The sequence below is a fragment of the Oncorhynchus kisutch genome, linkage group LG17, assembly GCF_002021735.2.
Source record: "Oncorhynchus kisutch isolate 150728-3 linkage group LG17, Okis_V2, whole genome shotgun sequence".
Lineage (NCBI taxonomy): Eukaryota > Metazoa > Chordata > Actinopteri > Salmoniformes > Salmonidae > Oncorhynchus > Oncorhynchus kisutch.
This window is the reverse complement of record NC_034190.2, coordinates 2,865,475-2,881,836: the sequence shown is the minus strand read 5'-3', so window position 1 is coordinate 2,881,836 and position 16,362 is coordinate 2,865,475. Positions and strand designations below refer to the sequence as shown.

General features: G+C 44.0%; 1 protein-coding gene across 1 annotated transcript in view; it reads left to right on the top strand.

Moving 5' to 3' along the window:
• The window catches only part of LOC109883181 (CUB and sushi domain-containing protein 2-like), an 899,659-nt gene that overhangs the window by 546,584 nt on the left and 336,713 nt on the right, over positions 1 to 16,362 (top strand). Inside the window, 6 exon segments of the mRNA XM_031794932.1 lie at positions 4,752 to 4,939; positions 7,157 to 7,345; positions 7,736 to 7,852; positions 9,001 to 9,216; positions 11,659 to 11,847; positions 15,742 to 15,911. Of these exon segments, the coding sequence (XP_031650792.1) occupies positions 4,752 to 4,939; positions 7,157 to 7,345; positions 7,736 to 7,852; positions 9,001 to 9,216; positions 11,659 to 11,847; positions 15,742 to 15,911 (1,069 nt within the window).

The following is a 16,362-nucleotide window of genomic DNA, read 5'->3' as shown; positions in this document are numbered from 1 at the left end:
ATTGGTTATTCCATCAGATTCCTGCTAACCCATTGGTTGTTCCCTCAGAATCCTGCTAACCCATTGGTTGTTCCCAAAGTTTTACAGTATATTGACCAGTGGCGGTTGGTGCCGTTTAATATGAGGGAGGACAGTACAATTGTTTTATTAGAATGTCCTTATTTCTATTACAGCATTAACATCCATAGGTTTAGGCTACTACATTACACTCTCATTTTCCCTATACCCATCATGAGGTTGCTACAACCTGGCCTATGAATGACAGTTTACAATGTAGGTGCACACAGGTTGAGAGAATTTTGAGGTGACAGTGACATTCAAGAGCACATTGCAGACTCTTGCCTGCATCTAGCTGATCTAGGGTGTAGTCATTAGTCCAACAGTATCACCTCTTACCTGCATCTAGCTGATCTAGGGTGTAGTCATTAGTCCAACAGTATCACCTCTTACCTGCATCTAGCTGATCTAGGGTGTAGTCATTAGTCCAACAGTATCACCTCTTACCTGCATCTAGCTGATCTAGGGTGTAGTCATTAGTCCAACAGTATCACCTCTTACCTGCATCTAGCTGATCTAGGGTGTAGTCATTAGTCCAACAGTATCACCTCTTACCTGCATCTAGCTGATCTAGGGTGTAGTCATTAGTCCAACAGTATCACCTCTTACCTGCATCTAGCTGATCTAGGGTGTAATCATTAGTCCAACAGTATCACCTCTTACCTGCATCTAGCTTATCTAGGGTGTAATCATTAGTCCAACAGTATCACCTCTTACCTGCATCTAGCTGATCTAGGGTGTAATCATTAGTCCAACAGTATCACCTCTTACCTGCATCTAGCTGATCTAGGGTGTAGTCATTAGTCCAACAGTATCACCTCTTACCTGCATCTAGCTGATCTAGGGTGTAGTTATTAGTCCAGTCTTACCTGCATCTAGCTGATCTAGGGTGTAGTCATTAGTCCAACAGTATCACCTCTTACCTGCATCTAGCTGATCTAGGGTGTAGTCATTAGTCCAACAGTATCACCTCTTACCTGCATCTAGCTGATCTAGGGTGTAGTCATTAGTCCAACAGTATCACCTCTTACCTACATCTAGCTTATCTAGGGTGTAATCATTAGTCCAACAGTATCACCTCTTACCTGCATCTAGCTGATCTAGGGTGTAGTCATTAGTCCAACAGTATCACCTCTTACCTGCATCTAGCTGATCTAGGGTGTAATCATTAGTCCAACAGTATCACCTCTTACCTGCATCTAGCTGATCTAGGGTGTAGTCATTTGTCTAGTCTTACCTGCATCTAGCTGATCTAGGGTGTAATCATTAGTCCAACAGTATCACCTCTTACCTGCATCTAGCTGATCTAGGGTGTAATCATTAGTCCAACAGTATCACCTCTTACCTGCATCTAGCTGATCTAGGGTGTAGTCATTAGTCCAACAGTATCACCTCTTACCTGCATCTAGCTGATCTAGGGTGTAGTCATTAGTCCAACAGTATCACCTCTTACCTGCATCTAGCTGATCTAGGGTGTAATCATTAGTCCAACAGTATCACCTCTTACCTGCATCTAGCTGATCTAGGGTGTAGTCATTAGTCCAACAGTATCACCTCTTACCTGCATCTAGCTGATCTAGGGTGTAGTCATTAGTCCAACAGCATCACCTCTTACCTGCATCTAGCTGATCTAGGGTGTAGTTATTAGTCCAGTCTTACCTGCATCTAGCTGATCTAGGGTGTAGTCATTAGTCCAACAGTATCACCTCTTACCTGCATCTAGCTGATCTAGGGTGTAATCATTAGTCCAGTCTTACCTGCATCTAGCTGATCTAGGGTGTAGTCATTAGTCCAACAGTATCACCTCTTACCTGCATCTAGCTGATCTAGGGTGTAGTCATTAGTCCAACAGTATCACCTCTTACCTGCATCTAGCTTATCTAGGGTGTAATCATTAGTCCAACAGTATCACCTCTTACCTGCATCTAGCTGATCTAGGGTGTAGTCATTAGTCCAACAGTATCACCTCTTACCTGCATCTAGCTGATCTAGGGTGTAGTTATTAGTCCAACTGTTGCAGACAAAAGTTTATATCGGACAAATTCAGGTATGTTTATCCCCGCTTTGTTCCGTTTGCTTCTGTTAAAAAAAACTGTTTTTCTAACAGAATCGGTGGAATGAATACACCCCTGATCACAAGCAAACACAGTTGACTTTCATAGCAGCCACATACAAACAGCATGGCCATTTAACTCGTTGTATAATTCCTTCTCCCATCTATGAGCTCTTCTCCTTCTCTTGTGGACTTCAGTGCACAACACATCCGTTGTCTGTGACCAGGTGGAAAAACCTTTCCAAGCCAAACCTTCATATTATAACCGCTAACCAGCTCCACACAGCCTACATCGTTGTCACCCTATTAGCTAACGTCATAGTCAACATAGCTACTAGAACGAATGCCTTAGTAAACCTGCTACAGTCATGCAGTACAGTGTACAGTCTGCAATCAGCTTAGCAGTTACACCGGCGGGGCCCCGGTGGTAATAAATTAAGAAACCAAAAGCTTACCTTGATAAAGTTCCAGTGTTGGATAGCCATAGCCAGCTAACTAGCATAGCTTCCCTCTCTGTTTGAGCAGGCTAAACTAGCTAGCATAGCTTCCCTCTCTGTTTAAGCAGGCTAAACTAGCTAGCATAGCTTCCCTCTCTGTTTGAGCAGGATGAACTAGCTAGCATAGCATCCCTCTCTATTTGAGCAGGCATCCCTCTCTGTTTGAGCAGGCTAAACTAGCTAGCATAGCATCCCTCTCTGTTTGAGCAGGCTAAGCTAGCTAGCATAGCATCCCTCTCTGTTTAAGCAGGCTAAACTAGCTAACCTTGCTTCCCTCTCTGTTTGAGCAGGCTAAGCTAGCTAGCATAGCATCCCTCTCTGTTTGAGCAGGCTAAACTAGCTAGCATAGCATCCCTCTCTGTTTGAGCAGGCTAAACTAGCTAGCATAGCATCCCTCTCTGTTTGAGCAGGCTAAACTAGCTAGCATAGCATCCCTCTCTGTTTGAGCAGGCTAAACTAGCTAGCATAGCATCCCTCTCTGTTTGAGCAGGCTAAACTAGCTAGCATAGCATCCCTCTCTGTTTGAGCAGGCTAAACTAGCTAGCATAGCTTCCCTCTCTATTTGAGCAGGCTAAACTAGCTAGCATAGCTTCCCTCTCTGTTTGAGCAGGCTAAACTAGCTAGCATAGCTTCCCTCTCTGTTTGAGCAGGCTAAACTAGCTAGCATAGCATCCCTCTCTGTTTGAGCATGCTAAACTAGCTAGCATAGCATCCCTCTCTGTTTGAGCAGGCTAAACTAGCTAGCATAGCATCCCTCTCTGTTTGAGCAGGCTAAACTAGCTAGCATAGCATCCCTCTCTGTTTGAGCAGGCTAAACTAGCTAGCATAGCATCCCTCTCTGTTTGAGCAGGCTAAACTAGCTAGCATAGCATCCCTCTCTGTTTGAGCAGGCTAAACTAGCTAGCATAGCTTCCCTCTCTGTTTGAGCAGGATAAACTAGCTAGCATAGCATCCCTCTCTATTTGAGCAGGCTAAACTAGCTAGCATAGCATCCCTCTCTATTTGAGCAGGCTAAACTAGCTAGCATAGCATCCCTCTCTGTTTGAGCAGGCTACACCTGCATTGCTTGCTGTTTGGGGTTTTAGGCTGGGTTTCTGTACAGCACTTTGAGATATCAGCTGATGTACGAAGGGCTATATAAATACATTTGATTTGATTTGATTTGATTTAAACTAGCTAGCATAGCATCCCTCTCTGTTTGAGCAGGCTAAACTAGCTAGCATAGCATCCCTCTCTATTTTTCTCCTGCTTCTTCTTCAGTTTAAAAATATATATAGAATTTGTTCAAAACTGTTCAACTATTGTCTTTCTCTCTTTGAGTTAGATACTCACCACATTGTATGCACTGCAGTGCTAGCTAGTTGTAGCTCATGCTTTCAGTACTCGATTCATTCTCTGATCTTTTGATTGGGTGGAAAACATGTCAGTTGATGCTGTAAGAGCTCTGATAGGTTGGATGACGTCCTCCAGAAGTTGTCATAATTACTGTGTAAGTCTAAAGAAGAGGATGAAAACCATGAGCCTCCTAGGTTTTGTATTGAAGTCAATGGGGGGGGCGGCAGGGTAGCCTAGTGGTTAGAGCGTTGGACTAGTAACTGGAAGGTTGCAAATTCAAATCCCCGAGCTGACAAGGTACAAATCTGTCATTCTGCCCCTGAACAGGCAGTTAACCCACTGTTCCTAGGCCGTCATTGAAAATAAGAATTTGTTCTTAACTGACTTGCCTGGTTAAATAAAGGGGGGAAAAAATGTAACTAGAGGAGGATGGAAGCTAGCTGTCCTCCGGCTACACCATGGTGCTACCCTACAGAGTGCTGCTGAGGCTACTCTAGACCTTCATTACAAAACAGTGTGTTTTAATCAATTATTTGGTGACGTGAATATATTTAGCATCTCTTTTTTAAAGATTCACAATTTACATTTTTTTTTATGAATTTCACTGAGGAGGATGGTCCCACAGATTCCTGTTAATCCATTGGATGTTCCCCAGATACTTGTTAAACCATTGGTTGTTCCCCTAGATTGCTCTTTGCCAATTGGTTGTTCCCCCAGATTGCTGTTCCTCCATTAGTTGTCCCATCGATTCCTGTTCACCCATTGGTTGTTCTCCCAGATTCCTGTTAACCCATTGGTTGTTCCCCCAGGTTTCGTACTGAGGTAAACTATGACGTGCTGGAGGTGCGTGACGGGCGGTTCCCCTCCTCGCCTCTGATTGGTAGCTACCAGGGTACCCAGGTGCCCCAGTTCCTCATCAGCACCTCCAACTTCCTGTTCCTCCTCTTCTCCACCGACAAAAGCCACTCGGACATCGGCTTCCGCATCCACTATGAGAGTAAGACTTTGTGTTTGTCTACAACCAGTAGACATTGCTGGGTCCAGAGCAACCATTAGAGTAACTCTGAAATGCTCCCTACCTTCCTCTCCTCACAGACAAAAAAAATCATATTATGTTCCAGATTAGTTTGCTTGGCTTGACACAGAGCCCATCATTACAAATTATTGTTTTTGCTATTCCACTGCCAAAGTCATGCCAGGTCCCTGACTGAGCTATAATCATGCCAGGTCCCTGACTGAGCTATAATCATGCCAGGTCCCTGACTGAGCTATAATCATGCCAGGTCCCTGACTGAGCCAGCGATAGGTGATATTAATGAGGTGGTATTCATGAGGCGATATTCAAGAGGCGATATTCATGAGGTGGTATTCATGAGGTGGTATTCATGAGGTGGTGTTCCTGAGGTGGTATTCATAAGGTGGTATTCATGAGGTGGTATTCATGAGGTGGTATTCCTGAGGTGGTATTCATTAGGTGATGTTCCTGAGGCGGTATTCATGAGGTGGTATTCATGAGGTGGTGTTCCTGAGGTGGTGTTAATGAGGTGGTGTTCCTGAGGTGGTATTAATGAGGTGGTATTAATGAGGTGGTATTAATGAGGCGATATTCATGAGGCGGTATTCATGAGGCGATATTCATGTGGTGGTATTCACGAGGTGGTGTTCCTGAGATGATATTAAAACCATCATCACTCCTCTCTATGCAGACATCTCAATCACAACGTCCATATGTATTTAATAACTACAGGGTTGATTATATCGTAAGATGTTGCACATTGTCAGAAAACACACAGGGGCACATCGTCGTTTTTTTTAATCAACTCTCACCATGTCATCAAAAGACGATGCAAACACACAATGGTGTTTTTAAAATCTTTTAAACCTGTGTGACTCAACATTAGTAACCCTTCGTCACAGCAGCAGTCTCTGCTTTAATAATTCACCGTGGCTACTGCCCCACTCAGACCAGAGTAACAGACCAGCATAACAGACCAGCATAACAGACCAGAGTAACAGACCAGAGTAACAGACCAGTGTAATAATTCACCGTGGCTACTGCCCCACCTAGACAGAAACAGGACATGGTGTGTGGGACAGAAACAGGACATGCTGTGTGGGACAGAAACAGGACATGGTGTGTGGAACAGAAACAGGACATGCTGTGTGGGACAGAAACAGGACATTGTGTGTGGGACAGAAACAGGACATGCTGTGTGGGACAGAAACAGGACATGGTGTGTGGGACAGAAACAGGACATGCTGTGTGGGACAGAAATAGGACATGGTGTGTGGGACAGAAACAGGACATGGTGTTTGGGACAGAAAGAGGACATGGTGTGTGGGACAGAAACAGGACATTGTGTGTTACTCTGGTCTCTTACTCTGGTCTGCTACTCTGGTCTGTTACTCTGGTCTCTTACTCTGGTCTGTTACTCTGGTCTCTTACTCTGGTCTTTTACTCTGGTCTGTTACTCTGGTCTGCTACTCTGGTCTGTTACTCTGGTCTGTTACGCTGGTCTGTTACTTTGGTCTGTTACTCTGGTCTGTTACTCTGGTCTGTTACTCTGGTATGTTACTCTGGTCTGTTACTCTGGTCTGTTACTCTGGTCTGTTACTCTGTTCTGTTACACTGGTCTGTTACTCTGGTCTGTTACTCTGGTATGTTACTCTGGTCTGTTACACTGGTCTGTTACACTGGTCCATTTGAGAGATGTGTTTATGCACTATTTCACCTGAAACACGTGTAATGTGGAGTGGGTGTGTGTGTGTGTGTGTAATAACCTGTGTGTGTGTGTGTGTGTGTGTGATAACCCCAGTGTGTGTGTAATAACCCTTGTGTGTGTGTAATAACCTGTGTGTGTGTTTGTGTTTGTGTGTGCGTGCGTGCATGTTTGTGTGTGTGTGATAACCCCAGTGTGTGTGTAATAACCTGTGTGTGTGTGTGATAACCCCAGTGTGTGTGTAATAACCTGTGTGTGTGTGTGTGTGATAACCCCAGTGTGTGTGTAATAACCCTTGTGTGTGTGTAATAACCTTTGTGTGTGTGTGTGTGCGTGCATACATGTGTGTGCATGTGATAACCCCAGTGTGTGTGTAATAACCTGTGTGCGTGTGTGTGTGATAACCCCAGTGTGTGTGTAATAACCTGTGTGCGTGTGTGTGTGCGATAACCCCAGTGTGTGTGTAATAACCCTGAGTGTGTTTTTCTCCTCAGCTCTACAGCTACAGTCAGATCACTGTGTCGACCCTGGCATCCCCGTCAACGGCCAACGCCATGGCAACGACTTCTACGTGGGTGCTTTGGTAACGTTCAGCTGTGACGCCGGGTACTCCCTCAGCGACCCGGAACCCCTGGAGTGTGAACCAAACTTCCAGTGGAGTCGACCCCTGCCCAGCTGTGATGGTACGGCCCGATTCTGAACTCTGTTCACAAAATGAACCCCCCAGTTTAGCTCCAGGTTGAACTTGCCCTTATCAAACTGGAAAACTAGGATAAAAGTGTTGAAGTTGTCCTTCAGAGTTTATCTTCTTATTACACGTTTTAAGGCCAGGATTTCTCTGTGTCCTTCAGAAGGGCTACTAAACTGGATTGTAGAGCATGGTGAAACCTAAGTATATTACGCTAAGTGTAGTTCTAATAACTACCTACTTATTCAACATTAATCTTTCTGTCTCTCCCTCACCTCCCTCTCCTCTCCCTCCCCTCCCCCCTCCCCCCTCCCTCCCCTCCCCCTCCCTCTCCTCCTACACCCCCCCCCCCCCCTCTCCCTCTCCCCTCCTCCTCTCTCTGCAGCGTTGTGTGGAGGTTATATTCAGGGTAACACCGGTACCATCCTCTCTCCTGGGTTTCCTGACTTCTATCCTCACAACCTCAACTGCACCTGGATGATAGAGTCCTCCCACGGCAAAGGTGAGCAGGGCCACTCCTGTCTAATTCAACTTCGCTGACAATGTCATTTCACTTATCTGGTCCTATAGAGAATGGTAGGTCCTGTACATCCCTGCAGCACTGCTAGCCCAAGGCAGAATAGACACTTTTCTGTTCAAATCTCTATTAGTAATAGTACCTATTCAAAAGTACTCAAACACATCCATGGCACAATCCATAGTCGAATTCCCCTGGTGAAAGCTGTTTTCAGCTTTTAAAACAGAAACATGTTCTACTCATATTCTAATGTTCTCCCAGAGTATCTGACCATCTGCTGCTCTCTCCTGTAGTAACCCACCAGGAAGTGTAGTTGACTCTTCTCTCTCTCTCTCTCTCTCCTGTAGTAACCCACAAGGAAGTGTAGTGGACTCTTCTCTCTCTCTCTCCTCCCCCACCAGGAAGTGTAGTTGACTCTTCTCTCTCTCTCTCCTCCCCCACCAGGAAGTGTAGTTGACTCTTTTCTCTCTCTCCTCCCCCACCAGGAAGTGGAGTTGACTATCCTCTCTCTCTCTCTCTCTCTCTCTCTCTCCTCCCCCACCATGAAGTGGAGTTGACTCTCATCTCTCTCTCTCTCTCTCTCTCTCTCTCTCTCTCTCTCTCTCTCTCTCTCTCCTCCCCCACCAGTAAGTGTAGTTGAGTCTTCTCTCTATCTCCACCCCCACCAGGAAGTGTAGTTGAATCTTCTCTCTCTCTCCTCCCCCACCAGGAAGTGTAGTTGACTCTTCTCTCTCTCTCCTCCCCCACCAGGAAGTGTAGTTGACTCTATCTTCTCTCTCTCCTCCCCCACCAGGAAGTGTAGTTGACTGTTCTCTCTCTCTCTCCTCCCCCACCAGGAAGTGTAGTGGACTCTTCTCTCTCTCCTCCCTCACCAAGAAGTGTAGTTGACTGTTCTCTCTCTCTCTCTCCTCCCCCACCAGGAAGTGTAGTTGACTCTTCTCTCTCTCCTCCCTCACCAGGAAGTGTAGTTGACTCTCCTCTCTCTCTCTCTCCTCCCCCACCAGGAAGTGTAGTTGACTCTTCTCTCTCTCCTCCCTGACCAGGAAGTGTAGTTGACTCTCCTCTCTCTCTCTCTCCTCCCCCACCAGGAAGTGTATCTGACTCTTCTCTCTCTCTCTCTCCTGCCCCACCAGGTGTCCAGTTCACCTTCCATACGTTCCACCTAGAGTCTCCTCATGACCACCTGTTGGTGACAGAGAACGGCAGCTTCCCCGAACCCCTGTGGAGACTAACGGGCTCAACACTGCCCCCCACCCTCAGTGCAGGCCTGTATGGGAACTACACCGCTCAGATACGCTTCCTCTCAGACTTCTCAGTCTCCTACGAGGGATTCAACATCACCTTCTCAGGTAGGGGTACAGGTTTAACTTAGCATGGCTTCTTATCCGGCCTCCAAGGACCATGAAATAGCATTTTAAGTCGTTACGGATTAAAACCGTGTGACATTTGGAATACTGAGAGAATACCTTATCGTGTTGTACATTGTAAACGTATACTCTGTGTGTATTTGTCACAGGGTTAGCCTTCCTTTCTGGCAAGACGCACCATGAAACTAACAGGTTATAAACACGAGGAGCAGTATCAGAATGGGCAACAGGTTATAAACATGAGGAGCAGTATCAGAATGGGCAACAGGTTATAAACACGAGGAGCAGTATCAGAATGGGCAACAGGTTATAAACACGAGGAGCAGTATCAGAATGGGCAACAGGTTATAAACACGAGGAGCAGTATCAGAATGGGCAACAGGTTATAAACACGAGGAGCAGTATCAGAATGGGCAACAGGTTATAAACATGAGGAGCAGTATCAGAATGGGCAACAGGTTATAAACCTGAGGAGCAGTATCAGAATGGGCAACAGGTTATAAACATGAGGAGCAGTATCAGAATGGGCAACAGGTTATAAACATGAGGAGCAGTATCAGAATGGGCAACAGGTTATAAACATGAGGAGCAGTATCAGAATGGGCAACAGGTTATAAACATGAGGAGCAGTATCAGAATGGGCAACAGGTTATAAACACGAGGAGCAGTATCAGAATGGGCAACAGGTTATAAACACGGGGAGCAGTATCAGAATGGGCAACAGGTTATAAACACGGGGAGCAGTAGTAACAGGTGTACCAGTAGTATACAGAGCTCCATGTATATTTGTGTAAATATATTAAATATTAATGTACATGATGAAATATTAGGTACGTTTCTGATTTATATTTACCTGATTGAGATATATTCATTTGTTGTCAGTGTAACTCAGTTTTTGCCCCCCCCTCTTGCCTATTCATTGTATTGTGGTAAGTGTGTTAGGATAAAGGCAGGAAGTTGGGCCTTCGGGGGAGGGAGTCCTTGCTAGATGCGGGAGCGGTATAGTTTTTTGACCATACAGACATACAGACATACAGACAGGTCATAATATGTATTTTCCATATCAAGTATTCTATGCTTTAAGCTGATTGGCCTGTAGTAACAGGTATAACAGGTTTAACAGGTATAACAGGTGTAACAGTAGTAACATGTGTACCAGTAGTAACAGGTATAACAGGTGTAACAGGTGTAACAGGTGTACCAGTAGTAACAGGTGTAACAGGTATAACAGGTGTAACAGGTGTACCAGTAGTAACAGGTGTAACAGGTTTAACAGGTATAACAGGTGTAACAGGTATAACAGGTGTAACAGGTGTACCAGTAGTAACAGGTATAACAGGTGTACCAGTAGTAACAGGTGTAACAGGTGTACCAGTAGTAACAGTTGTACCAGTAGTAACAGTAGTAACGTGTGTACCAGTAGTAACAGGTGTAACAGGTGTACCAGTAGTAACAGGTGTAACAGGTTTACCAGTAGTAACAGGTGTAACAGGTGTACCAGTAGTAACAGGTGTAACAGGTGTACCAGTAGTAATAGTAGTAACATGTGTAACAGGTTTAACAGGTATAACATGTGTAACAAGTGTACCAGTAGTAACATGTGTAACAGGTGTACCAGTAGTAGCAGGTGTACCAGTAGTAACAGGTGTAACAGGTGTACCAGTAGTAACAGATGTAACATTAGTAACAGGTGTACCAGTAGTAACAGGTGTACCAGTAGTAACAGGTGTAACAGATATAACAGGTATACCAGTAGTAACAGGTGTAACAGTAGTAACAGGTGTAACAGGTGTACCAGTAGTAACATGTGTAACAGGTGTAACATGTGTACCAGTAGTAACAGGTGTAACAGGTGTAACAGGTATAACAGTAGTAACATGTTTACCAGTAGTAACAGGTGTAACAGGTTTAGCAGTAGTAACAGGTATAACAGGTGTACCAGTAGTAACAGGTGTAACAGGTATAACAGTAGTAACAGGTATAACAGGTATAACAGTTGTAACAGGTGTAACAGTAGTAACAGGTATAACAGTAGTAACAGGTGTAACATGTGTAACAGTAGTAACAGGTATAACAGGTGTAACAGCTGTAACAGGTATAACAGTAGTAACAGGTGTAACAGGTGTAACAGGTATAACAGTAGTAACAGGTGTAACAGTAGTAACAGGTATAACAGTAGTAACAGGTGTAACAGTAGTAACAGGTGTAACAGTAGTAACAGGTGTAACAGGTGTAACAGTAGTAACAGGTGTAACAGGTGTAACAGTAGTAACAGGTGTGACAGGTGTAACAGGTGTAACAGGTATAACAGTATGATAATGCAAGCATTATTGGTATCCTCAAAAACAAGTATGGATTTTTGTTTTCATTTTACGAATGATTACCTCTCTTTTCCATCCATCCCTTTCTCCTCTCCTCCTTCAGAATATGACCTGGAGCCCTGTGAAGACCCCGGCGTTCCTCCCTACAGTACCCGTAAGGGGTTACAGTTTGGGGTGGGGGACGCGCTCATCTTCTCCTGTTTCCCTGGTTACCGTCTGGAGGGGCCGGCGAGGGTGACGTGTCTGGGGGGGCGGAGGAGGGTGTGGAGCTCCCCTCTGCCAAGGTGTGTTGGTAGGTGGCCACGCAATTTCATTTGGTTTTGCTCCCCCCTCTCCCCCAACCACTAACTCGCCCAATCATGTATATTAAACTAATGCACACCCATCTCATGTGCCCTTACGTAAAACACTCCAACACAACCCACAACCTTAAATATAACCCTATATATTACCACACAGCCTTATACACTATATATAGGGATTATTAAAATATGGAGATATAGAGAGTGGATTATGGAGATATATAGAGATATATAGAGTGGATTATGGAGATATATAGAGATATATAGAGTGGATTATGGAGATATATAGAGATATATAGAGTGGATTATGGAGATATATAGAGATATATAGAGTGGATTATGGAGATATATAGAGATATATAGAGTGGATTATGGAGATATATAGAGATATATAGAGTGGATTATGGAGATATATAGAGATATATAGAGTGGATTATGGAGATATATAGAGTGGATTATGGAGATATATAGAGTGGATTATGGAGATATATAGAGTGGATTATGGAGATATATAGAGATATATAGAGTGGATTATGGAGATATATAGAGTGGATTATGGAGATATATAGAGATATATAGAGTGGATTATGGAGATATATAGAGTGGATTATGGAGATATATAGAGTGGATTATGGAGATATATAGAGTGGATTATGGAGATATATAGAGTGGATTATGGAGATATATAGAGTGGATTATGGAGATATATAGAGTGGATTATGGAGATATAGAGAGTGGATTATGGAGATATATAGAGATATATAGAGTGGATTATGGAGATATAGAGAGTGGATTATGGAGATATATAGAGTGGATTATGGAGATATAGAGAGTGGATTATGGAGATATATAGAGATATATAGAGTGGATTATGGAGATATGGAGATATATAGAGTGGATTATGGAGATATAGAGAGTGGATTATGGAGATATATAGAGTGGATTATGGAGATATGGAGATATATAGAGTGGATTATGGAGATATATAGAGTGGATTATGGAGATATGGAGATATATAGAGTGGATTATGGAGATATAGAGAGTGGATTATGGAGATATAGAGAGTGGATTATGGAGATATGGAGATATATAGAGATATATAGAGTGGATTATGGAGATATATAGAGTGGATTATGGAGATATACAGAGTGGATTATGGAGATATACAGAGTGGATTCTGGAGATATATAGAGTGGATTATGGAGATATATAGAGTGGATTATGGAGATATATAGAGTGGATTATGGAGATATACAGAGTGGATTATGGAGATATATAGAGTGGATTATGGAGATATATAGAGTGGATTATGGAGATATATAGAGTGGATTATGGAGATATAGCATGTGGATTTTGGAGATATAGAGATATATAGAGCGGATTATGGAGATACTCAGATTTTTTAAAATATTTTTAATCCTCATCAATCTATACACAATATACCATCATGACAAAGCAAAAACAGTTTTTTTGAATATTTGCAAATGTATTAACAATACAAAACAGAAATACCTTATTTACATAAATATTCAGACCCTTTGCTATGAGACTCAATATTGAGCTCAGGTGCATTCTGTAGCCATTGATCATCCTTGAGATGTTTCTACAACTTTATTGGAGTCCGCCTGTGGTAAATTCAATTGATTGGACATGATGTGGAAAGGCACACACTCGTCTATATAAGGTCCCACAGTTGACAGCGCATGTCAGAGATAAAACCAAGCCATGAGGTCAAAATAATTGTCCGTAGAGCTCCAAGACAGGATTGTGTCGAGGCACAGATCTGAATGCCAGCGTCACGTCTGGAGGAAACCTGGCACCATCCCTATACGGTTAAGCATGGTGGTGGTAGCATGATGCTGTGGGGATGTTTTTCGGGGACAGGGAGACTAGTCAGGATCGAGGGATAGCTGAACGGAGCAAAGTACAGAGAGATCCTTGATGAAAACCTGCTCCAGAGCGCTCAGGACCTCAGACTGGGGTGAAGGTTCACCTTCCAACAGGACAACGACCCTAAGTACACAGCCAAGACAATGAAGGAGTGGCTTCGGGACAAGTCTCTGAATGTCTTTGAGTGGCCCAGCCAGAGCCCGGACTTGAACCCGATCGAACATCTCTGGAGAGACCTGAAAATAGCTGTGCAGCGACGCTCCCAATCCAACCAGACAGAGCTTGAGAAGATCTGCAGAGAAGAATGGGAGAAACTCCCCAAATACAGGTGTGCCAAGCTGGTAGCATCATACCCAAGAAGACTCGAGGCTGTAATCACTGCCAAAGGTGCTTCAACGAAGTCCGGAGTAAAGGGTCTGAATACTTATTTAAATGGGATATATGTAACATACTTTGTTGTAATTAAATTAAAAATTTAAAAACCTGTTTTTGCTTTGTCATTATTATCAAGGCACAAGGCGAGACCCATATGCAGATGGTTACCGTCGTACAATGTTTATTAATCCAAAGGGACTGAGGCAAGAGACTGATCATGGACAGGTCAAAAGGTCAAAACCAGATCACAGTCCAATAGGTACCAAAGGGCAGGCAGATTCAGGGTCAGGGCAGGCAGATTCAGGGTCAGGGCAGGCAGATTCAGGGTCAGGGCAGGCATATTCAGGGTCAGGGCAGGCATATTCAGGGTCAGGGCAGGCATATTCAGGGTCAGGGCAGGCATATTCAGGGTCAGGGCAGGCATATTCAGGGTCAGGGCAGGCATATTCAGGGTCAGGGCAGGCAGATTCAGGGTCAGGGCAGGCAGATTCAGGGTCAGGGCAGGCATATTCAGGGTCAGGGCAGACAGATTCAGGGTCAGGGCAGACAGATTCAGGGTCAGGGCAGACAGATTCAAGGGTGAGGGCAGACCGATTCAGGGTCAGGGCAGACAGATTCAGGGTCAGGGCAGACAGATTCAGGGTGAGGGCAGACCGATTCAGGGTCGGGGCAGACAGATTCAGGGTCAGGGCAGGATGATCAGACAGGTGGGAAAGTAGTCCAGTGTCAGGCAGGGGTCAAAACCAGGAAGACGATCAAAAACAGAATAGAAAAGGAGTACGGAGAAAAACACGCTGGTTGACTAAACATACAGGACAGGAGAGGAATGAAAACAAGTAATTCAAACAGGCTTTTTTAAGGTCCAGATTTGAATTGAAGGTGAAAATAGTTTTAAAATGAGCACTTCTTAACTCTTAGAATGTAACTATAAACTATGTTTATCTAACTGGAGAGCCAGCTGAATCATACCAAAAAGGAAAATAACTTAAATTGTGATAACAAAATGTAGAAATAGCTCACAGTTGCAGTATGAAATGGTTCACAGTGGCTAACCTTAGAGAGTCATTTGTCTCAATGTACATTTTTTGTCATTCCAGTTGAAGGAAAGTAATTAAGTTGTGTTTTCCAGCCTTCTGCTTATTTAAAAAAAATATGTTTCTTTAGATTTTTTTGTGGGGGGGAGAAGCTAGGTTTCTACATGAATATAAATGTAGATTTCGACAGTTACTTGGATGTGTTTTCAGTTGTCCTTTTGTATTGGAGTGGTTTTCTGTCTACAGAGACTCTGTATTTATGTTCAATTTTGATCAAAATAGAACGAATGTATAGAAAGGACACGGATACTCTGAACTCAATTCTAACAAGTCAGAGGTGATCATCTCTCCTACATTATCCTCCCTCGCTGCATGTCTCCATAGAACCATGTATAAGTACAAATAATAGATGCTATTGGTGTGTGGTGAGTGACCTCTCCTGTTCTCTCTCTCTCCCTCTTGCTTTCCCTCTCTCTCCTTCTTGCTCTCTCTCTATCTTTCTCTCTGTCCCTCTTGCTCTCTCTCCCTCTCTCTCTTTCTCTCTCTCTCCCTCTTGCTCTCTCTCTCTCTCTCTCTCTCTCCTAGCTGAGTGTGGATCCTCAGTGACTGGCATGCAGGGAGTGCTGCTGTCTCCTAACTACCCAGGTTACTATGGGAATCACCACGAGTGTATCTACTCTATACAGACCCAACCAGGCAAAGGCATCCAGCTCCGAGCACGAGACTTCAGACTGGAGGACGATGACATGCTCAAAGTGAGGGGGGCAAAGAGCGTGTGTGTGTGTGTGTGATGGTATGTGTGTGTGTGTGTGTGTGTGTGTGATGGTGTGTGTGTGTGTGTGATGGTATGTGTGTGTGTGTGTGTGATGGTATGTGTGTGTGATGGTATGTGTGTGTGATGGTATGTGTGTGTGATGGTATGTGTGTGTGCTGGTATGTGTGTGTGATGGTATGTGTGTGTGATGGTATGTGTGTGTGATGGTATGTGTGTGTGATGGTATGTGTGTGTGATGGTATGTGTGTGTGCTGGTATGTGTGTGTGCTGGTATGTGTGTGTGATGGTATGTGTGTGTGATGGTATGTGTGTGTGATGGTATGTGTGTGTGCTGGGGCGTCATGGACCCATTATTTTCTAGCGGGCACTAAGTATGTAAGGATGGAGTGATAAATGGCACTGGGACTTGGATTGGCATTGGGACTTGGATT